A 24,126-nucleotide genomic window follows, 5' to 3' on the forward strand; every position below is an offset into this window, starting at 1 on the left:
TCCTTAAAAAGCAGAATTTACCAAATAGATAAGGAGGTACAAAATCTAATAGAAGGAAACAATTTGTTAAAAATTAGAATTGGGCAAATGGAAGCTAATGAGTCTATGAGATATCAAAAATCAATAAAAAGAATGGAAAAAAATAGAAGAAAATGTAGAATACTTCGTAGGTAAAACAACTGAACTGGAAAATAGATTCAGGAGAGACAATTTAAACATTATTGGTCTACCTGAAAATCATGATGAAAAAAAGAGGCTGGACAGTATTTTTCAGGAAATCATCAAGGAAAATTGCCCTGAGTTCCTAGAACCAGAATGTAAAATAGTCATGGAAAGAATCCACCAATCACCTCCTGAAAGAGATCCCAAATTGAAAACACCAAGGAATATTGTATCCAAATTAAAAAATTACCAGGTAAAAGAGAAAATACTGCAAACAGCCAGAAAGAAACAATTTAAATATCATGGAACCACAGTCAGGATTATGCAGGACCTTGCAGCTTCTACATGAAAAGTTCGGAGGGCATGGAATACAATATTCTGTAAGGCAAAGGAGCTTGGATTACAACTAAGGATCAACTACCCAGTGAAATTGAGCATAATCTTTCAGTGAAGGAGATGGATACTCAATGAAATAGGTTCTGAACCTTTCTAATGAAAAGACTGGAGCTCAACATAAAATTTTATCTTTGAATACAAGACTGAAGAGAGGCATAAAAAAGTAAACAGGGAAGAAAAAAAAGCAACAACATGTTATTAATAAGGGCAAACTGCTTACATCCCTATAAGGGGAGATGACAACTGTAACTCTTGGGAACTGTATTTTCATTATGACATTTAAAAGGAATATATATAGAGGCTGTGGATGTAAGTTGTCTTTGATAATCTAATTAAGTGGGGAAAAGGGATTGTTCTGGGGGAAAAGGAAAGGAGGAGGCAGACAAGAGCAAATTATATCATATGCCTTTAAAAGACCCCAAAACCTATTACAGTAGAGGGAAAGAATGGAAGGAGATAAGCAATGTTTGAATCTTACTCTCCTCATATTTGGCTCAAAGAGGGAATAATATAATCAGTTAGGTATAGAAATCTAATTTACCCTATGGGAAGTAGGAGGAAAAAGGGGAAAGAAAAGGGGGGAGGGCGATAGAAGGGAGGAAGGAAGTAGTGAGGGAGAGGAAGAAAAGGGAGAGAGGGTTGACAGAAGGGAGAGTGGAGGCAATGGTTCAAAGCAAAACTCTAGTGAGGAGGGAAAGGGAGAAAGAAGATAGAAAAGCATAAATGGGGGGGGGGAGCAGAAATTGATGGAGAGAAAGACACAGAGTAATCATAACTGTAAATATGAATGGGATGAACTCTCCCATAAAATGGAAGGGGATAGCAGAGTGGAGTAAGAATCATAATTCTGCAATATGTTGTTTTAAAAACTTGCAAAGACTTTTGTGAACTAATACTGCATGAACTGAGCAGAACCAGGAGAACAATGTACAGAGTAATACACACATTATGCAATGAGTGACTTTCATAAACTTAACTCTTCTCAGCAATTCAAGGATCTTAGTCAACTCCAAAAGACTCATGATGGAAAATGCTATCCAGAGAAAGAGCTTTGGAGTTTGAATGCAAATGGAAGCATACTATTTGCTCTCCTTTTGTTTTGTTTTTTATTTCTCATGGTTCTTCCCATTAGTTCTAACCCTTCTTTAGATCATGATTAAATGTGAAAATATGTTTAATATGAATGTCTAAGTAGAGCCTATATCAGATTGCATGCTGTTTTGGGGAGTTGGGAGGAGAGGAAGGGTGAGAAACTTTAAAACAAAGTCTTATGGAAGTGAATGTTAAAAACTAAAAATAAATAAAATATTAAAAAATAATGATAGGTAATATTTATATAGGGCTTTAGGGTTTACAAAACACTTTTACAAATATCACAAATACCAGGTTAAGAGCCCTTGAGTGAAATATTTGCAAATTGTCATATCTATCTTACAGATGAAGTAGAGCTGCAGGGAGGCAGAATGTAAGCAGTTGGAGAGCAAGCACTGCTTTTCTCTCTCTCTCTCTCTCTTTTTTCTCTCTTTCTCCTCTCTCTCTGTCTCTGTCTCTCTCTCTTTCTCTCTCTCTTCCCATTGCTGAGCACATAGTAGATTCTTAATAAATGATTGTCAATTGATTAATTGTCCAATTTTTCTTTTTAGGGCTTTTTAAAAAAATATGTACACTTGGTACTAGATCATCTTAAAGTCTCTTTCAGGGCTAAATGCTATATTTTTATGATATATGTATAGTAAGTGATAGCTCTGGGACTAGAACTTGACTCTTTTGGACTACTAGTTCAAAGCCTTATCCATTACATTGTCTAATTTATGCATTTTCTGAGCCAATTCATTTTGCTTTTTCTGAATTTTTCCATCTGATCTCTAAATTTCTTAAAGTGATGGGATAAATATTAAAATAAACACCATTTTCAAAAACTGAGCTGCCAAAAAGCATCTGTCTATTCTGAAATAGACATCAAGAGTTTAGATTTATTGAACTAGCAATGTGATGGACTAAATAGCTAAATTAGTTTCTAAACTTAAATTGTTATTTTAAGAAATTAAAAATGACTTATAGTGATGGTTTCTTTATAGGTGCATCACAGAAAAATCAGTTTCTTCATCAATGGTTTGGAAGATGACCACACAGCTTTTGATGTAAGAACTCTTAGAGGTCCAGTTACAGATCTTGCCCCTGGGGCTATGAAAATTGGACAAAATTCAAATGGTAAGTTTCAGAACTTGAAGGCCATTATGTTTCATTCAACCTATATTTTCTCAAAAAAAAAAGTCAGCCAAATCATTATTTTAAAGAGTGAGTCTGGATGCTTAACCACACTCTGATATAGGAATGCTTTTGTGAAGAGAACTGTTTTATAATGTAAATAAGCATCTTTTTTGGATTTTTACTTGTAAAGGTTTCTTAAAATGAGGTTTATCATAATTTAGCAGATAGGAACAGGGCTTATCAGTTTTATGGTGAACAAAAAAAAATGATCATTAAATTATTTTTGCATATTAAGGAGAAATTGGATGGTATTTTGCTATTTCAGTCACATTTGAGATATTAGACCATTATCCAGTAGTATCAACTTTTCCCTTTGTGTGACATGAAAGTCACTTAGAAATGAATGATTGATTTCCATTTCTAGTGTGACTATGTGTGTACTTAAGTTTGGATAAGCTTAGGCAAATGAGTTGCTGGTAAATGGTTAACAATTGGCTCTTTGGGGAAAAAAAATGTACATAGCACACACATTAGTTTTATCTGCATTATTAACATTTTATCTATCACTTTCCTAAATTTAGGCAATCAACAAAATAATAAGACAAGCTCTGATTTGTTGTTTTTGCTGATTTTTGAGATGTAAATGTTCATACTGAAAATTGAACAATTGATTCTCCATAGCCAGTTTGAGAGGGCTCCAGAAACCCCTGCTTGAATCCCCCTCAGGTATCCTCAAGAAATATCCTTTTGGGACTTCAGGTGGTTTGATGCAACTGGCCCATCCATTTCAGCCTTCTTTTGGAGGTTGAGAGCTCAGGTATGGAGAAATCTCTCTCCCATTCTTCTCTTTTTTGGGGAACTAAACCAGAAGTATCACAACTGAGGGCAGCAAAACTCCGTGGTGCTTCCTGAACCAGATCAAAATGTAATGGGAAAATTACAAAATAAATTCAAATAACAATACAACATACATAATGTTAATTTGTGATTTTCTAAGTCAGTACGCAGCCATCAGGGATCCATTTTATAGAGTGTGACATTACAAATCTCAGCCTATCCTTTCAATAGGAATGGGTTTTAAGCGATTGCTCACCCCACTTCTATGCCTGGATCACAATTATGATTATTGTAATCATTATCTCTAAGTATAGACAGAAATTTGATAACACGTATGATAATAAAAATAATACTAATAGCTAGCATTGATATAGGGCTATTAGATTGCAAGATACTTTTACAAATATCACAGATGTGAAGTTAAGAGCCTTTGACTGAAAGATTTCCAAATTGCTGTCTTTGTAACAAGTCTGTGAGTTAAGTAATAGGAGTATTGTCTAATTTATAGACAAAGAAATTGAAGCATAGCCTGGTTAAGTGACTTGCTGCATGGTCATACTATGTATGGAATCCTGAACTTGGAGTTAAGAATATCAAATATTAGAATAACAAATTTGGATCCCACCTCTGATACTAACGAGCTTTGTAGCCTGGACAAATCACTTAAGCTCTCTGAACCTGTTTCCTAATCTGTGGAATAGGAATAATACCTCTAGCACCTACTTTGCAGCATCCCCCCCCCCTTTTTTTTTGCTTTTTGGAGGGCAACTGGGGTTAAGTGACTTGCCCAAGGTCACACGGCTAGTATTTGTGTTAAGTGTCTGAGGCTGGTTTGAACTCAGGTCCTCCTGACTCCAGGGCCAGTGCTCTATTCACTGTGCCATCCTTGTAAGGACCAAATGAGATGTGTGTGAAAAGATCTTTGGAAAGGCTCAAGTACTCTAGTCATTATTTTTCTTGTGTGTCTTGTCTACAAGTCCAATAATTTTCACCATACCATATTATTTTATTATAAAATTAATTTCTCTACATGATTCCCTAGACTGGTCTCAGGGTCCCCTTTTCTCAAAGGGCAAGGTAGCCCCTCAGATACTATGTGGTCTTACCTCCCTCTTTCTTCTATGTGTTTATTAGCATTTTTCTTTTCTTGCTTTACAAAACCCATATTATTTGACTCTTGCCTTTCTTTGTGTGCCCAGAATTTAGGACAGTGCCTGGCACATAGCAATGGCTTAAAAAATGCCTATTGACAGACTGATTTCCTATCAGGTCCCTATTTCTGGCTTCTGGGCAGCTTGTTCATTAGTAGAATCCTGATAACTGATACATCTTGTGTCCAGTCCACAGTGGACAGCTTTCCTTGGCTTGGCCTATGCTCCACACAGCTCCCTACCTTGTTTTGAGGGTACTAACTCACTCTAAGTTCCCACTTCCAGGCAAGAGAGCTATTTTTCAGATCCTAGGTTTCACAATGATTAAAAAACTGTCTGTTGCATACAGCTCATTATATCAGCATATTCTGAATGAATCAATGAAAAAACACTTTTAAGTGTATACTTAGTGTTAGTACTGAGAATATAGATAAAAACAAAAGCCAATAAATACAGATAGCATAAATACAAAATACAAAAGCAAACAAAGTCCCTGTTCTGAAAGAGCTAATATGGGGAGATAATACACATAATGGAGTGTGGGGAGGAGGGGTGGAACTGTACAGGGATGGTTGAGTTGGGGCATAGGGGATTAGATTGACACACCCCTTCCAGGAACAGTGACCGAGTTGATGTGATCATGATTTCCTTCCCTCTCCCCACCCCAAACCCATAAGGAGAGACCCTACTACCACAATAACAAATTAAATAATGTAAGTCTTTTCTAAATTTAGTTTCCACTAGTACTTTAAAGGTTTATAGTGCACCAAAGTGCTCCCCCCCAAACTTTTGATGGTTGGGTAATAAGATTTGTCTATTCTATGCTTCTTGGGATGACTAAGTTTTAATCCTTTCAATATACTAAATGTTGAACTAGCTTTTCAATACAGGAAGCATGGACTTTAATATGAAGTTGGTTTTTCTTTTAACTGAATCAAGCAAAATTTAATCTCGATTTCTTGTTGCAAAATGCGTCTTTGGAAAGTTTATTTTTATTTTTAGCTTTCTTTCATTTTAAATATTAGGTCTCATGATATAGTAGAAAAAAGATATTTAAAATACTTTTAATCTTTATTGTATCAATTTATAGGTACAGTTGTACCTACTGTATCTTTTCTCTAATTAGAGGTGGCATAGGGACTGGCTCATTACTTCTGCTTAATGAGCCAGGCTCCATGCCACCTCTCTAATCAGAAAAGAGATAGGTACAGAATGTTCCTATGGACTTATTATAAATCATTCTTTTTTTTTTTTTATCAAAAAATTAAGTCACTGCTCTCCATACTTTTGTCCATATCCAAGATGGTTTCATTCAGGAGAGGTAATTGTGCAAGAGAGATCACTGTGAGCTGAATTAAGGGAGCTCTCATGCAATTCAGGACCGGCTGTCTTTGCCTGGATGCTTACACTGTCTCACACAGAGGTAGCTCAGATGATGGCCTATGGCCAGTTCCTCCCACCCTTCTGATCAGGATGTGTCTTCCCTTTCTATTTGGGAAGCCATAGTGCTGTGGTATGAGGCAGGCACCTCCCTTCAGTCCCCATTTTCTGGAACTGGACCTGACAGGGGCTAGGATTTCTACATGTGAGTTCTTAGTTCTTAGCACCTAGAAGATGCTATTCTTGAAATAAGCAAGAAAGATTTTTGTTGTTGTTGATGCCATTGTATTTTTAACACAGTCTTCTGAGACAACTAAAAAAAATTAAACAGAATTTACATTTTGCTGCAACTTCATTATTAGGAGAGTTCCATTAAGTCATGCTAATCTCTGTTATATTTGTGGAGAAAAACTGAGTCAGTCTAACAGCAAGAATAATTGCTGTAGTAATAGCTGAAATTTCTATGTAGTGCTTTACTTAGCTATAGGAACTAAACCTCTGATTTCAGTGATAGAGGGAATGACCAGGTAAGGAATCTTCCTCCAGCAAAGCAGGTCAGCATCTTCTCTATAGCTCACATTTTTGCAGTTTTCTATAGAGCTCAGAGGAGTAACATGACTTTGTCCAGGGTGTAATAGCTAGTGTGTGTCAGTGATGGAACTTAAACCTAATTTTTCTTGCCTTCAGGGACAGCTCTCTATTATTATACCCCACTGTCTCCAGATGTTTTACATCTGTAATCTTGTTTGACACTCACAACATCCCTGTGAGGTGGGTGCTTTTGTTATCTTCATTTTAAAGGTGAGGAAACTGAGGTTCCAGGTGGGGAATTGTCTTACCCAGGGTTATACAGCTAGTAAGTGTTGGGTGGAATTTTAAATACTGGGCCACTAACTGACTGTCTTGGGTCTTTCTGGTTCCCCATCTAGCCCACTATAAGCTATTTCTTATTTATTTCCTACTTATTCCTATTATCCTGTTTTAAAAAAAAAAATTAGTTCTTCCTATTAACTCTGCTTTCTAGATCTAGACCTGTTTTCTTGTGTCCAATCATGCGTATGAACCTGGGGGACTTTGGTGATGGAATTACAGCAAGCCTTGGGGCTATTCACAGTATGGAGGTTTTCTCATAATATGAGTACAGCCACTTTCAGAGTTAGAAATCTGAAATACATACTGAAGAAATCCAATGATCATATTTGTTGATGGGCTTCAGTTTTGCTTCACAGATGGGAAATACTGTCAGGTGAGGCCACATCTTACACGGTATCTGGTTGAGAAGGTCATTGATTATCAATGAATCAAAAAAGTTAGTCCTGCTCACAGTACTAGATATCTATTAGAACACACAGAAGAAAATAACCCAAGGGGCTGGAGTCAAGATGGTGGAGTAGAAGCAGGACCTCCAAACAGCTCCGGCTTCCACCTTCCCCAATCAATGTAAAAAGGGAACTCTGAACAAACTTTGGAGCTGCAGAACCCACAAAATGACATAGAGAAGCTAACTTCCCACTGAGGACAGCCCGGCAGGCTGGCAGGAATTGGCCAGTGCAACACTCTGGGAGCCGAGCCCAGGCCTATGTGAGCCAGAGGTTTTAGCCCCAGCGCGTGTCTGACCAGCCTTGGGTGGAGGGACTCCAGATCAGCAGCAGCTGTGGCCTTTCCAGAATTATCAACACATAGATGCGAAGGAAAAAGTGAGAGGTCAGTGCAGTCTGGACTTTGGGACCTAGTAAGTGGGAGTACTTCAGCTTTTACCCCTGGGGAGAGAAGCCACTGAGCCTCCCAGCACAGCCAGCCAGTGCCACGTGGCAGCTTCAGCTCCTGGCCTGCAGAGTGTAGGGGGACCAAGAGACCAGTCTGAGGGGTAGCTCTTGCTTTAACCTGCTCGGATCTGGATTGCAGTCTAGGGTGGAGGTCCTGGGGTGTGTGTACAGCTTGCCAGAGTGTGTGGAGGCCTCAGAGAGGGCACCCATGTAATACCTCTGGCAGCTGAGAAAACCCCAGCATTTGGGACGAAAACTCCCCTGTCTGGTGGCAGAGTCCTACTGTGGCAAAAAGCCCAGGGGTCAAGTGACTGAGGGGCAACATGACCAGGCAAAGGAAACAAAGCAGACAGAAGATTCCAACATTAGACTCCTATTTTAGGGACAAAAAGGAGCAAAGCATGGAACAGGAGGAAGACAGTGAAATCAGAACTTCTGCACCAAAAGCTTCAAAGGAAAATACAATCTGGTTACAGGCCATAGACGACCTTAAGAAGCAGATAAGAGAAGTGGAGGAAAAATTGGGAAGAGAAATGAGAACGTTACAAGAAAATTATGAAATGAGAGTCAACAGCCTGACTGAGGAAAATCAAACCTTAAAAAATAGACTAACTCAAATGGCAAAAGAGGTTCAAAAAGGCAATAGGGAGAAGAATGCCTTAAAAAGCCGAATTTGCCAGATGGAAAAAAAATCTCAAAGGCTCACTGAGGAGAATCATAGTTTCAGAATTAGATTGGAGCAAATGGAAGCTAATGACTATGAGAAATCAAGATTCTGTTAAATAGATCCAAACAAATGAAAGAATAAACGGTGATGTGAAATATCTCATGGGAAAAACCACTTACCTGGAAAATAGATCCAGGAGAGATAATTTAAAAATTATTGGACTACCTGAAAGCCACGATCAAAGTAAGAACCTAGAAATCATCCTCTAGGAAGTTCTCAAAGAAAACTGCCCTGATATTTTAAAACCAGAGGGCAAAATAGAGGTTGAAAGAATCCACCAATCACCTCCTGCAAAAGATCCCCAAAAGAAAACTCCTAGGAATATTATAGCCAGGTTCTGGAATTGCCAGATTAAGGAGAGAATATTACAAGCAGCCAGGAAGAAACAATTTGAATATTGTGGAAACACAATCAGGATAACGGGATTGAAGGGCTTGGAATACGATATTCCAGAAGTCAAAGGAGCGGGGATTAAAACCAAAAATCACCTACCCTGCAAAACTGAGTATCATGTTTCAGGGGAAAATATGGTCATTCAGTGGAATAGAGGACTTGCAAGCATTCTTGATGAAAAACCCAGAGTTGAATAGATAATTTGACATTCAGATACAAGAAGCAAGAGAAGCATGAGAAGGTAAACAGGGAAAAGAAAACATAAGGAACTTATCAAAGTTGAACTATTAACATTCCTACATGGAAAAACAATAATTGTAACTGATGAAACTTTTCTCAGTATGAAAATAGTTGAAGGGAATAGAAATATATATATATATTTATATATATGTCTATATATGAGTGCATATGGGCATATGAATACATATGTGAATGTGTGTATATATGTTTGCAGGTATACATAGATAGCGGGCACAGGACCAATTTAATAGGAAGGGATGATAGTTAAAAGATGAAATTAAGAGGTGAGAGAGGAATAATAAGGAGAGGAGATGGTGAGAGACAGAATGGGGTAAACAATCTCATAAAGAAAAAGCAAGCTTAAAGGGTTACAATGGAGGGGAAGAATAGGAAGGCAAAAGGGAATGGGTCAACCTTATTCTCATTGAATTTGGCTTGGGGAGGGAATGAAATACACACTAACTAGGGTATCTCACCCTACAGGAGAGTAGGGGGGAAGGGGATGAGAGGGGAGATAATGGAAAGGAGGGCAGGCTGGGGGAGAGGGAAGCTGGAAGTTGGATCAAAGTAGAGAATAGAACAAGTGGGAGGTGGGATAGGAGGGAGGGAAATATAGTCAGTCTTTTACAATATATCTACTATGTTATTGTTTTGCATTAGCTACACATGTACAACCTATACTGAACTGCTTATCTTCCTAGTAAGGGTGGATGACAAGGGAGGAAGGGAATGAATCTGGAATTCAAAGTTTTAAAATCAAATGTTTAAATATATATATATATATATATATATATATATATACACTATTATTAATGCTATTTTACATGTAATTGGGAAATAAGATATGCAGGCACTGGGGCATAGAGATGCACCATGACATACTGGAAAAGTTGGAAAGGGAATGGGAGAAAATATGGGAGAGAGCAAATTGGAGGAGGGGTTATCCTATTTTGGGGTGGTGGGTAGGGGAAAAATGGGGAGAAAATTTGTAACTCAAAATCTGGCAGAAATGAATGATGTAAATCAGAAGTTAATAAAGCATTTGAAAAATGGAAAAAAGAAAGAGAAAAACCCAGGAAGAAAAGGATTAACATCTGCAACTGCTTCCTCCTTCTTCTGGGTTCCCTATTCTCTATTTTACTCCCACTGCACTGGTATTTTCTGATTCCTAAGTCGGGTGTTATCTGTCAGCCACTTGGCCATAAATTGTGCATGGGACATCCATTCCCTATTTCATCAGCAGAGAGAGGATTGGAATTTTTCAGAAGGAAGCTTTACTAGAAAGCAAAAGGAAAATAAAACCTCTTAATTACTGAAATGTTTAAAAATCAGTTTCTTATCCTAATCTGAATAAAATCTAACCAAAAATTGACTTTATTTTTTGTAGTGGTCCTTAGTTTTTTTTTTTTAGTTACTTCAGCCCCTTATTCAGACATCTAGTCTGAGGTAAGTATAACTCTCAGACTTTGTGGGAATCTCAATCCCCTTATGAGTTCCATCACCTGTTATAGGCCTACAACTTCGTCTTCTGAACTAGGTTACATTGTTCCAGTGATCAGAAGCTATGCTAGCCTTCTAGATATTTTCTAGAAATCAGTCTAGGCTCCATATATATATCTATGAAATAGATTTTATTTAAGATAATTTTTGGGAGGGAAGGCAGTATCAACTGGAGGAGGGGAAAGGGAATTGAGATTACAAAAGTCTTCATTTAGAAAATGGCGCTTTATCTGGGCCTTGCAGAAAATTAGGAATTTTGGAGATGTGGAAGTAAACTTGGAGTCCAAATATGAGTCTTCCTGATTCCAGGCTGAGTGCTCTATTCATTGCACTACCTAGTTGCCCTAATGTAATGTTTACATAGTGAAATGAAAGTCATATAACTTGAGGAAGAAAAGAGCACTTGTAAAAGGGGACAGAAAGGCTTCCCATGGGGAGTGGCAGCTTAGATGAGACTGAAAGAAAGGTCTTTAAGAGGCAGAAATGAGGAGGGAGTGCAGTCCAGGCTTTAAGGACTCCCTGTTTGAAGGCCAGAGGCAGGGAATAAATGGAATGGTAGATTAATTAAACAACTGATAATCCAGTTTGTGTAGAACAACAAAAATGATAAATTTAGAATAGAGATGTATTTGTGGGAAAGAGGAGACCTGTTTTAGACATGTCATTTGAGATGCCTATGAGATAATCCAAGTAGAAATGTCCACACAGTGATGTTGAACTAGAGCTCAAAAGAAATTAAGGCTGGATATATAAATTTGATATCTACTCAACTATCAAGTCTTTTTAATGCTCACAATATCTTTTGTCCATCCTGTTTCCTCTTCTCCCACAGTTACCACCCTGCTTCACAAATTCCTCACCTTTATCATAAACTGTAAAATCCTTCTAATTGGTATCCCCACTTCAAGTCTCTCCCCACTCTAATCTGTTGATTATATAGCTGCTATGTGACTCTTTTTTTTAAAGCTCAGCTCTGACCATGTCACTTCCCTATTCCAACTTTAATGATGCCCTTTCGGTTGCTTCTAGGTTAAAATGTAGTCCTCCATTTCATATTTAAAATACTTCCAACATGACCCTCATATTGCCTTTCCAGGCTTCTTACATATTGTACTTCTTCAAGTACACTATAATCTAGCAAAACTGGCCTTCTTAATGTTTCTTATAAACAGCACTTTTTCTGTCTCTAGGCAGCACTCTGGGAAATTCAAACATTGTTGCTGACACCCTGTGAACCCATTTGGGGTTTTCTTGGCAAAGATCCTGGAATGGTTTGCCATTTCCTTCTTCAGCTCATCTTATAGATGAGGTAACTGAGGCAAACAGGGCTAAGTGACTTCCCCAGGGTCATATAGTTAATAAATCTCCGAAGTCAGATTTGAATTCAGATATTCCTGACTTTAGGCCTGGGGTCATCTAGCTTCCTGCAACAACAACTGAATAGACAGCACTCTGGGAGATTCAAACATATGATTTCTGTCCTCATTTCTAGTGGGGTGATGAAAGATATACTGAAAAAACAAAAGACAAAACAAATGGGAAAGATATCACAATCCTCAGTAAGCATCTATTACATATGAGTATGTGCCAGGTAGCATGTTAAGTTGTTATTATTGTTGTATTGTTGGTCCTTGATTCTCGAAGAGGACCATGACATCAGGAAGATGTTGCCATGAGCAAATCAGTCTCTGCCTTCAGGAAGCTTATATTTTAATAGGGGAGACACCATGTACAAATGTATAGAATTTATACAATGGATATGAGGTAGTTTTGCAAAAGAGGGCACTAGCATTTGGAGGGTAGGGTTCAGCAAAAGTTGTATGTAGAAGGTGGCCCTCTCTCTGAGTTTTGAAGGAAACCAGGAATTTCAAAAGGTGAAAATGGAGAGTGAATGCATTTCGGGTGTAGAATGCTTAAAGCAAGAGAATGCTTTGGGAGTTGGGAGGCAGAGATTTCAATAAAGAGGGTTCAATAAAAGCTTCATCAAGGAAGCCATATTTAGGTTAAACTTTGATGTGTAAGCAGGATTTCAACATGCAACAATGTGGCATGAATGGTATTCCAGGTAGACAGAACAACATGAGTAAAGACACAGAGCTGAAGTATGTTTAAAGAATGATGAATAGTCTGCTTTGGCTGGAGTATTGCAGGGCACATGAAAGGAGGGAGAGTTTGTATGGAAAGTTGATGAGTATCAGATCATGGAATGCACTGATGCCCGGCTAAGGAGTTTGAACTTCATTTGGTAGTCAATGGGGATTTATTGCAAGTATTTCGTCTTGGAGGCACTGTGATCAGAGAGGGCCATCTCCACTTGTCCTGATCTATATCTTGTCAATTGTAATTGGCTCTGGAGGACAAAGTGAGACTGGTGACCTTGCACTGTCCTCCCTTAATCCAATTCACTTGCAAGTCATGGCATCATCTTCCAGATACCATAGTTCTCTTCTAGAATGAAAGACAAACAACAAATGTGATCAGAACTTTAATAAGATTAGTCTGGTAGCTATATGTATGACTAACTAGAGAAAAAAGAGAATGGAGGCATTGAGAAGCTAAGAAACTAATCAATAGTCCAGGTAGTGATAGAATTCTGAATGGGAAGGAACCCCAGTGTCCATCTACTCCAAACTGTTCCAGAAAGGAATGTAAACAACAGCAGAGCCAATAAATAGTCATCCAGCTTCTGCTTTAAGACATTCAGTTTGGTCCGATACACTGCCTGTCTAGGTAGCCCATTCCAATTTTAGACAACTTCAGTTATTAGGGGATATGTATGTGTGGGAGTGTAGCACCAAAACAATATTCACAGCACCAATGGTGACTGTGAATACACCAGCACAGTTCTGAATCACAAAATATAACAGACTCTCCAAATATAAGACGGAAGCAAAGCATTTATTCAGACACAAGAAAATCAAATTTCAACACCAGAAAGTCAAATCCATCATAGCAACAAAGAAGTTAATAAACCATAACACAGCAGGGAGTCACACCATAACACAACAGGGAGTCACACCAAACCAAAGCCTTCCCACAAACAAACACTCAAAAGCCTAGCTGTCTCCTTCATTGTGTCCTCTCTCCCCTTCAGCTCTAAATGCTCATAGTCTCAGTTTCCTGTGGGCTCTGCTCCACCCTTCAGCAAGCTCCCCCCACCACAGGCACCATGTGATTAGATTCAGCCTCTTAGGGTCAGGGAAGATCTTCAAATTCCCATTCCCATTACAAGGATATATACACACACATGTGTATGCATCTACACACATACACATATGTCTATAGTGTGCTTGCATGTACTTATATGTATGCATATATATGCATATATGTATTCTTATCTCCCCACCTATACATATGTATCTCTCTATATATCGTTTCTTGGCCGTCATGATAAAATTGCCACATACAAGCATCTCATTCTGCCCCTTTCAGGCCAAACATAATGAGTCTAATCCTTTCCCCAGTCTGCATCCCTTCCAATGCTCAAACACTGCTATTCTACACCGCCTCACAATGACAGAAGAAAATAACGAATTTGACTTTGAAGGGAATAAGGATAGGAATGTTTAACGTGCTGGTAGGGCATCTAGATAGATATAACAAGCAGGCAGTTAGAAATGGGAGACTCTTTTATCGGGAGAGAGGTTGGGACTAGAAATAAATTTAGAAGTCTTTTACATGGAGTTAATAGTAAAAGCTTTGGGAATGGATAGAATCCTATAGGAAAAGAGTGTAGAGATAAGAACAAGGCCCAGCACAGACCCTTGAAATTAAGGTAATAGGGAGTTGTAGGAGTGGTGGTGGGAGTGTGTGTATGGAGTGGATGTGGGAAGAGAAGAATTGCAAGCAGTGAAGGGAACAGCCTGAAAGTACTCAGAGAGGTAAAAAGTGCTCAGCCTTTGCTTAGGAACCACTAGGTAGGGAGGAGTCACTATTTCTCTAGGCAGCCCATTTCTAATTTTGGGTAGCTCTAATTGCTGGGAGGTTTTCCTTACTTTGAGTCCGAATCTACCTTTTTGATATTTCTACCTGTAGTTTTAAATTCAGCCCTCAGAAGCCAAGAAGGATGCTACTTAGTCATTCATCAAGTATCAAGCCCTCACCATGTGCCAGGAACTGTGGGAATTTTAAATCTTTTTTTCTACTTCTACATGACAGCTTTTGAAAGACAGTTTTCATATTCCTTTGAAGTCGTCTTCTCCAGTCTATATTTCCCAAGTTCTCTTGACCAATCTTCATATGTTATGATCATAAGACCTTTCCCAGTCTTAGTTGTCATTCTTTAGTTGCACTTCAGCTTATCAATATCCTTCAATATGGAGAGCCATGGAAGCAAAAGGATTTTAAGAAGGAATAAGGGCTTAATAAAATCAGATGTTACAAATGGGCTGATCAGCAAGAGAACTGAGAATGGCCACTGGGGGGAAAAGGGGGACCCAATAAATCCTGTTGACTTTTGAAATAACAATTTTAATAGAATGTTTGGGGAAGAATTCATATTGCAAGGGAGAAGGTACAGCATAAGGCAACTGGGAAGAACACTGATTGATGAATCAGAGGATATTGGTTTGAACCCTGACTCTGCCACTTACTACTTAGTCAAATCACTTAATCTCTCTGAACCTCAGTTTCCTCATTTGCAAAATGAAGTGTTTGGACTAGATAACCTCTAAAGCCCTCTGCAGCTTTCAATCTATGATCCTATAATCAGTAAATAGGAAGTAAAGGGCAAGATTATGGACCACTCTGAGAAGGTTTTAGGTGAAAGGAAGGAAAGAGATAGGTAGAAATATCTACATATGTGTAGGTCTAGAGAGCTATGTAGTACCTTGATATGGCAGCAGGGTTGAGAAACTTTTTTCTTAAGGAAATTTAAGATTGTTTGTAGAGAGGTGAGATCATAGGGGAAGAAACTAAAGATGCCAAAGAAAAGAGCTGATAAAGTAAACACCTGTAAAAAGTTGGGAAGAGAATAGAGGCCACATATAGAGGGTTTAATGTGGATGACAACCCTCAAACACATCTCTCCCCTTTCTTCTCCATAGTCTAACCTGTTTCACTTCCTCCATGAAACTTCCATTGGCAGATCCCTCTTCTCATTTCTTATACAGTGTAGAGGACACTTGATTATCTTCTATTATTTTAATTGTTTTATTGATATAAATCTTGCTTCTACCAACTAGATTGTGACTCTATTGAGAAAAGGGACATTTTTCCCATTATGTTAGCTTGATTGTGTGAGAATTACTTGGGCTGAATTTAGTCTGTTTCTGTATTCAGAAGTATTGAGAAATGATTAAAAAATGGTGCTCATAAAATTTAAGCAAGTGTTATAGGAATCTTATTGTTCTATGATGTTTTGTATCAGAGTAATTCTTTTTAGGAGCAAATAAAACACAGTAGATACAGATGGATGCAGACCTGTGCCACAATTCTAAGGACTAATGGATAGTTAGTAAAATGACTTAACAATTGTAACTTGGTTGTAGGAACAAAACCTTCAATCTTCTCCGAACACTTATCTTAAAATCCTAATGCTTTTGGTCCTGTAATCAAGTAAATGGTCCCAGTTCATTCTTTATTTGGCTATGATGCCACTGAGTTTATCTACTTTCCATGGTATAATGATTCTTTACCAAATCAATTTTCATCTTGATTAATATCTTAGGTTGTTTAATCAGATTTTCCCTATTGAGCAAAACCTAGTGTGACACCTGCTTGCTGTGTTGCTCTACTTCCTTCAACTCATTATTTAGTCTGTGAATGGTCAGTAATGATTTCCTGCTGATATGAGTCATGTATGTTTATTACTTGGTTCATATCATTTAGGGCCCTCTTTGCCATAGGGGAATTTTTCAAGAAAGAATCTCCTAAGAATAATTGTTCCAACAAACACTTGTTGACTTAAATTAAAATTGCTAGCCTGGATAAGAGTAAGGTCCATCTTTATGCCCATGTCCTTGGAGGTTTTTTATAGTTCACTATCTAAAATATAATTCTTGACTGTTGAGTAGATGACTCACGATTTATCAAGGACTTTAGAGGAATCTCTTTAGACTGCTTTGTTAAATTTCAAGATGTAGATTCCAACCAAAGTATAGTGTAGTGAAAAGAACAGTAGAGTGATAACTGGGAGATCTAGCTTCTAGGTCTGGCTTTGCCATTCACTAGCTGTGTGACCTTTGGCTCTCTGGATCATAATTTCCTCAACTGTAAAATGAGGGAGTTGGGCTAGATGACCTCTGAGGTCCTTTCTAGCACTAATTTTCTATGATTTGGATCAATTTCTAATTTTGTGGGGAATGGACTCCAGCATTTCCTGTTAGGAGAATTTCTATTTCATGATAAATAAAAGTGAGATTTGGGTGTCAATTTCCCCAACAGAAGTTCTTAAGTGACCATGGCAATGATTTAAAGTCATGAATCTTAGGTAGTATGCTTCAGCACTGCCCCTTTCTTTGACCATGTCATTATTTTTGTCATTTTTGTTTTGCTCAATTTGACATTTTGGCTGTTCATAACACCAGAAATCAGATTGTTATAATCCAAGTTTCCATTTCTCTTATTAGTAATGGTAAATTCCACTTAAATAGCTTTTGCAGTTTGAACAATGACCCTGAGAAGTAAGGAATACAATTATTAGTGTCTCCATTTTGGAGAAAAGGAAATTGAGGGTAAAAAAAAATGTGACCTTGACAGAATCACACAGCTTTAAGTGTCCGAGGCAGGATCTTTCTGGTTTTGAGTCTAGTTATCTATTCTGTAATGTTATCTCCAACTCTATCATACTGTTTCTCTTAAAGGCAGAATATCTTCATTAAAAGAGTTGCAGATGGATTTTTAGGTTTTCATATTGGTGGCTTAAACTTTGAAATTTGTTGAATTTATTTTTCTGACTTGGATATGTTAAGGGGGAGGTTAGGAACCATGAACTTCTTTTGCTCTTTGATGATTTCTTTTGGGGCCCTGTGATTTTATCTGATTTTGAGATTCTAGGCTGAAAAATAAAACCGAAAGTTCCTTTTGCCCTCACTATAGCATTTGCCTTGCTTCTCTCCCATTGTGTTAGATTGATAACATTGTGCAGCTCTGCCTTACGTATCTAATTCATGCATAAGTTAAGACATTATCCAGTGTTCTCACTGGTCATCTTTGAAAACAAGGAATGAGCAACAAGAGAGCCTTAGGACCTCGAACCAATGGAGACATGTTTGAATTTTATGTCTACTCCAGTGCCAACCACAATGTTCTATATACTGTGGGTGCTGCATAATGGTGAACACTTAATGAATGACATGTGAATAGAGAAGGGTTCAGAAGGAACATCAAAGACATAGTAGACACTGTCCTTGTGGCAGTCACCTTTGCGCAATTCTTCAGTGTGCTTTGCATCAAGACTTTGGGCTGTTTGCAACAGTCTGGTATGCAAAAGTTCTCCATCAACACATAAAACATCAGAGAATAAAAACATAGATTTCTATTCAGGATAAACCACCAAGGTATGTGAAATCCCAGAGCTCAGCTACTTTCCCACAACAAAATTTCACAAGCCTATCATCTTCTGCCTCCTTCCAATGCACAGAGTTCTCAAATTGCAATAGGGCAGGCCAGCCTAAACACTAGCCCATAAATGTTGGTTCCTTCTGTTTTTATATGCTGGTTATTGGCAGCTTCAGAGTGGGAGAGACTGGTTCCCTTATTGGGGTCATTGGAGGCTTGTTGTCTTCTTTTTTTTTCTTTCCATTTATCAGTTGCCCTACAGCCCTGATTGTGACCTTGCCCCTGTTCTTCCCTACCCCTTCCACCTTTCTCATCTCCTGTCTCCTCTCTTTCTTCTCACTTCTCTCTCTCCTCTTCTCTCCCTGGAATTGTAGTGTGAGTCTTATTCCTTGTTATTTCAGGCTACTGAACTATAACAATTATCACTTGCTGCTCTATACCAAGTATCCTTCTCAGTTAGTAATTTCCCAGAGACCTACCTAGATTGATTAAACTGGGCCAACTTTATAGAGAGAATTTTTGTAATAACAAATCTTGGAGTAGAGAAGGGAAGATATCGATGAAATAAAAATTATGGCAAGCAGTTTTTGGAAGAAGGTTTTTTTTTCAATTATTCCTTGTTTGCCTTTATGAGTGTTTCTTAGAAATAGACCATGTCATATTTAGAACTGGAGGGATCCTGAATGTTACTTATTATCTATGTAAACTTTGGTAAGTCAGTTCCTCACTTCTTCATCTGTCAAATGAAGGGGTTGCATTAGAAAATATCTAAGATCCCTTCTAGATCTAAATGCAATGACTGCCACATATCAGTGAATATCTTAGCAAGGAGCCTTCCATGCTTTATTATTTACAGAGAAGACCATTAATATCCTTGCAAAGAAGTCCCAAATATGATAATTCAATGATAAGTATTAGAATGTTTAAGTCTGTAAGATTCTGATGAGGAGACAGTGAGAGGGTAGGTTTATTGTGAATATGTCTCATTACTATCCTTCTAAAGATGTTTTTGTTTGATGCCCCCATACCACCTTGTATGTTAGAATGGAATAATCTGTAATACATGTATTTCTGCAGGTTCAGAGCAATTTATTGGAAGGATGCAAGATTTTCGATTATACCAAGTGGCTCTTCCAAACAGGTAAACAGGCACAATCTTGTAAAGCTACAGAAGGGTATGAATAAATGCTGAATTCACTTAAATAAGAATGGAGTGAAAATTATAGCATTTTTCATCCTTACAGTATCTTGCAAACATCATATAATTAATGTTTACTGTGTTTCCTCTGGGCTCTAGTCTGTGGCTGTTCCCCCACCTTACTCCACTGGGTAATGCTTTAAAATATGCAATTGATCAAATTCTTGACAAAGGACTTTCTCTAGGAAAATTCAAGTTAGAAACAAGCTATGTTACACTATTTGGCATAGCCTATTGAAATGTTCTTTGAATAGTCTGTGTGAAATAACTCCTAATGCTTTTTTATGAAGTTGCCAGATTTCCTTTTTAGAGCCATTTCATTGAGTACATTGTTCTCCATATTAGGAATGTGAAATGATGAGAATGTTTAAGACATTTGGATCTGCGAGAAAAGACTAAAGGCTTATTTTACTTGGAGAGAAGAAGGTTGAGTCACATGAAGATTATTATATAATTGAATACTCCCTACCCCCTTCCACAGTAGACAATAGGTTCCTTGAGGACTGAGATGCTTTGTCCTTGCATCCTTGACCTGGGTATCTATGCAGTTCCATTGATAGAGGGCTGGGCCTGGAGTCAAGAAGACCTGAGTTAAAATTTTGCCTCAGACTTAACTCACTCTGCAAGTCACTTAACCAAGTCTCTTACTTGTCTACCTCAGTTTTCTGAATTGTAAAATGGGGATAATAAGACCACTACCTTTCAGTGTTGTTGTGAGGATCAAATGAAATAATATTTGTAAAGCACTTAGCATAGTGCTTGAAAAAATTCTTATTTCCTTTCCTTTACCTAGTGAACTAGAACAATAAGTATTTCTCACAAGGGCTGTTGTCTAAACAGTGCCTGTCACATAGGATGTGCTTAATAAAGACTTATTTTCTCTCTACACTTCGGCATCTAGCACAGTCTTATATAAAATAGAGAGTTCTATTAAATTGATTATATTACTTCTACTAAATAAATAATAAGAAAAAAAATTAGGCTAAATATAAGAACAATTTCCTGAAGTTGAATCAAAAAAATTCCTTAGAGTTAATGTAAAGGAGTGGCTAGGTGGCACAGTGAATAGAGCACTGGCCCTGGAGTCAGGAGAACCTGAGTTCAAATCCAGCTTCAGACACTTAACACTTACTAGCTGTGTGACCTCGGGCAAGTCACTTAACCCCAATTGCCCTGCCTTCCCCTCTCTAAAAAGCAAAAAAAAAGGTAATGTAAAAAACAAGATGGATTTTTTCCAGCCCAAGTATAGCTTAAATGCCTTCAAAGATATACTGACTGCCCTTTTAAGATTTCTTCTTGCCTTATGTTTCAATGATAAAGTAATATATGTTTGATGAGTACATCCTATTAATTCTATCAACTAGAAAACAAGATGAAATCAATTTGTATTGCTGCAATGTTGTTGTTGTTATTCAGCCATTTTTAGTTATGCCCAACTTTTTATGATCCCATTTGGGCTTTTCTTGGCAAAGATACTGGAGTAGTTTGCCATTTGCTTCTCCAACTCATTTTACAGATGAGGAAACTGATGTAAATAAGGTTAAGTGACTTGCCTACACAGCTAGTAATTGCTTGAGGACAGATTTGAACTCAATGGTGAGTCTTCCTGACTCCAAGCCCAGCACTTCGTCCCCTGTGTCACTTAGCTGTCCATTGCTTCCCTAGGGATTTGGATTGTTGAAGTGAACTACTTAACAATTGAATATTCCTCCTAATTCACATGCAGATTACCTGTGCTGGAGATAGTCTTTCCAAGTTTGAGAATCACCCGAAGAAGATGATTACAATTCCATTCCATTAGATTACATGTCCACTTAGGTTGATTTAGCCAGCCTTTATTCAGTAGCTACTCTGTGACAGGCACTCTGTTAAGTGCTGGGGATACCAAAAGTCCCTTCCCTCAAGAAACTTACAGTCTGTTACTGTAGACTGACTGGTTAAGCAAAAGCCTTTCATTACTGAATATAATCAAAGGCTGTCTAAAAGTAGTGTGATCCCAGAACACATTTCAATGGAAGATCTTTTTATTTTCTTCCCTGTTCAACTTTATTATAGGCTACCTTTGCCTGAATTTCTAAATATGTTCTACAATCTAGCTTTCAGTAGGTATGATCTAGATGAAGTTCTTTCCTGAGAGAAAGTGATGAACTATGTGATCTCTTTTGGTCCCGTTGGTGTTGAGCAAACCTATTAATGTAATTTAAAGGAAATGATGTGATTTATTAAAATTGATCACCAAATGGAAAAACTGCCTACCACGTCCAGTTTTTTTTTCCTGCAGCATATTGGAGAATGCATCTGTCCTCTTTATAATATCTGGTTAATACAATTAACCAATGTGAGAAAATTGGAAATTACATTGGGTTGAGGACTGCATTTCCATATGATCCTTAATTCTTATTTAGGACAGGTATGTGGACTCTTGATAGAAAAAAAAATTACTTGCTTGGTATTTTTCCCTCTTTTTCTCCTGGCAATATATGTGGAATATCAGGCCAGGAGAGCAACTCAGGGTGCCAAGATCTGCAGTGATGAATCACAGGCAGAGACATTGGCATGTGGCCCTGGCCCCAGCTCCTTTCAGACACATATGAAAAGTCATTCAGAAATAAGTGTGGATGAAAGGTCACTTATCTGTTACTTCTCATGAATGATCCAGTGACCCTAATAGTACCTGATAAAGGAATTCTCCATCACGTGTTTTTCATATTGCTGGCATTATAAATAAACTATATCAATGGAATGAATGAACTCTTACTAAATTAATATTGTCACAACAATTACTCTAAATGAGTAGAAATAGTCACAGTATGCTGATGTTTAATTATAGCCACTCATGAATAGATTAATACCTATGATTGGTGTCTGCTGCAGAAGGTCTGAAGGCAGACCACTTCCCTTTTTTTTTTTTAAGTTTTTTTTTCCCCTGTGAATTTAGTCCTTTGTCGGGAATGTGTTTGAGATGTGATATTGTACAGCAAAAAGAGCAATGAGGTTAATCAAAGACTTGAGTTTGAGTTCTGGCATTATCAATGAGTAACTGTCACCTTGAGCAAAACGTCTCATTTCTCTGAGCGTTAGTTGAAGAGATGGTCTTCATTAGTTGAGAAGATAGTGTCCAGACAAATGACAACTGTAGCATCTCCAGTAATTAGAAGCTGTGCTGCTTTAGGCAGGTAGTGAGGATATTGTCATCATGCCTCCCTGTCATAGATGTTGGCTTTAGGGAGGGTGATGGGAGATGTAAATGGATATTCTCTACTTCTTGAATCTAATTAATCCCCAAGATCTTGTTCTTCTGCCCCCATCCTGGTTCACGCTCCTACTAACAATTTGGCTTTATTCTACGTGCATCTGTTCTGATTTTGACCTCTGGCTGTGGTGTGCACTTATTCTGCTTCAGATCCATAAGGGCCTCTAATAGGGCAGGGCATCTTAAGTTATTGAGTAATAATATTTTCACACAATTATGATTGGTCTTTGAGGGATCATAGAAGAAGAGAATCTAAAAGACAACTTGTCTAGTTTTTTTTAAAAAAGAGAAGGTAGCGAATAAAAGCTAGAACCTTAAAGTATTTTTGGGTTTTTTTTTGTTTTTGTTTTTGGGGTTAAGTGACTTGCCCAAAGTCAAATGGCTAGTAAGTGTGCCAAGTGTCTGAGGACTGATTTGAACTCGGGTCCTTGTTGACTCCAGGGCTGGTGCTCTATTCATTGTGCCACCTAGCCGCCCCAGCTTTAAGGTTTACAAAGAGTTTTAATATATATTCTTTCATTTGATCCCTTTAACAATCCTGGGAGCTAGATGCTATTATCAGCCCCATTTTACAGATGAGGAAACTGAGGCAAATAAGAATGTGACTTGTTCAGAGGCACACAACCGGTAAGTGTTGGAGATCAACTTTGAACTTGAGTCTTGCTTACTACAAGTCCAGATATCTATCCACTGCATCACGTGACCAAGACTAGCTTCATAGTGATTACATCAAAAAACTTAGAATGAATTTTTAAGTGCATCACTTCTGGGCACTTAGAAATGAAAAGAATGATTTCTGGGTTCCAGCAAAGATTGAACAATCAACAATTAGCAAGCATTCACTAAGCACTTCCTATATGCTAGGCACTGTACTAAATACCTGCAGAAAAATAGACCCTGCCCCCAAGGAGCTTACATTTAATGGAGGAAAGTAGCACATAAATGGAAACTGAAAAGCATGGGTGTGAGTGTGATGAGAGGGGGAGCCCATGTAGATACCTGGCGTGGGGGGTGGGGTAGGGCATGATAGAGAGTCATGGAGAAGAATGAGACCTGGCTAGCCTGGACATCCTCCTTATGTAGAGGTTCTGGGAGAAGCTGTCCAGTGAGAAGAAGAGGCTGTAGGCTGGGAGGACATCGTTTCCAGGGCTGGAGTTAGACTATATGATGAAGAGCTGGAGCATGGTAGATGAAGTCCAGAGCACAGCCTGGAGAGGCATCAGGATAGACTAGAGTCCTAATTTCTTTTTTGAAAGTCATACTAGGGGTGGCTAGGTGGCACAATGAATAGAGCATGGGCCCTGGAGTCAGGAGGACCTGAGTACAAATCCAGCCTCAGACACTTCACACAAAAAACACTTAGCCATATGACCTTGGGCAAGTCACTTAACCCCAATTGCCCTCCAAAAAGC

General features: G+C 38.1%; 1 protein-coding gene across 1 annotated transcript in view; it reads left to right on the top strand.

Annotated features, from left to right (window-relative positions):
• The window catches only part of USH2A (usherin), a 1,033,591-nt gene that overhangs the window by 74,479 nt on the left and 934,986 nt on the right, over positions 1–24,126 (top strand). The window contains exons 4-5 of the mRNA XM_069066041.1: positions 2,637–2,769; positions 19,341–19,404. Of these exons, the coding sequence (XP_068922142.1) occupies positions 2,637–2,769; positions 19,341–19,404 (197 nt within the window). The remainder of the gene's footprint in view (positions 1–2,636; positions 2,770–19,340; positions 19,405–24,126) is intronic.

The sequence above is a fragment of the Petaurus breviceps genome, unplaced genomic scaffold, assembly GCF_028583685.1.
Source record: "Petaurus breviceps papuanus isolate PSGF00001 unplaced genomic scaffold, PetGlider_PUasm1.0 90702, whole genome shotgun sequence".
Taxonomy (NCBI): domain Eukaryota; kingdom Metazoa; phylum Chordata; class Mammalia; order Diprotodontia; family Petauridae; genus Petaurus; species Petaurus breviceps.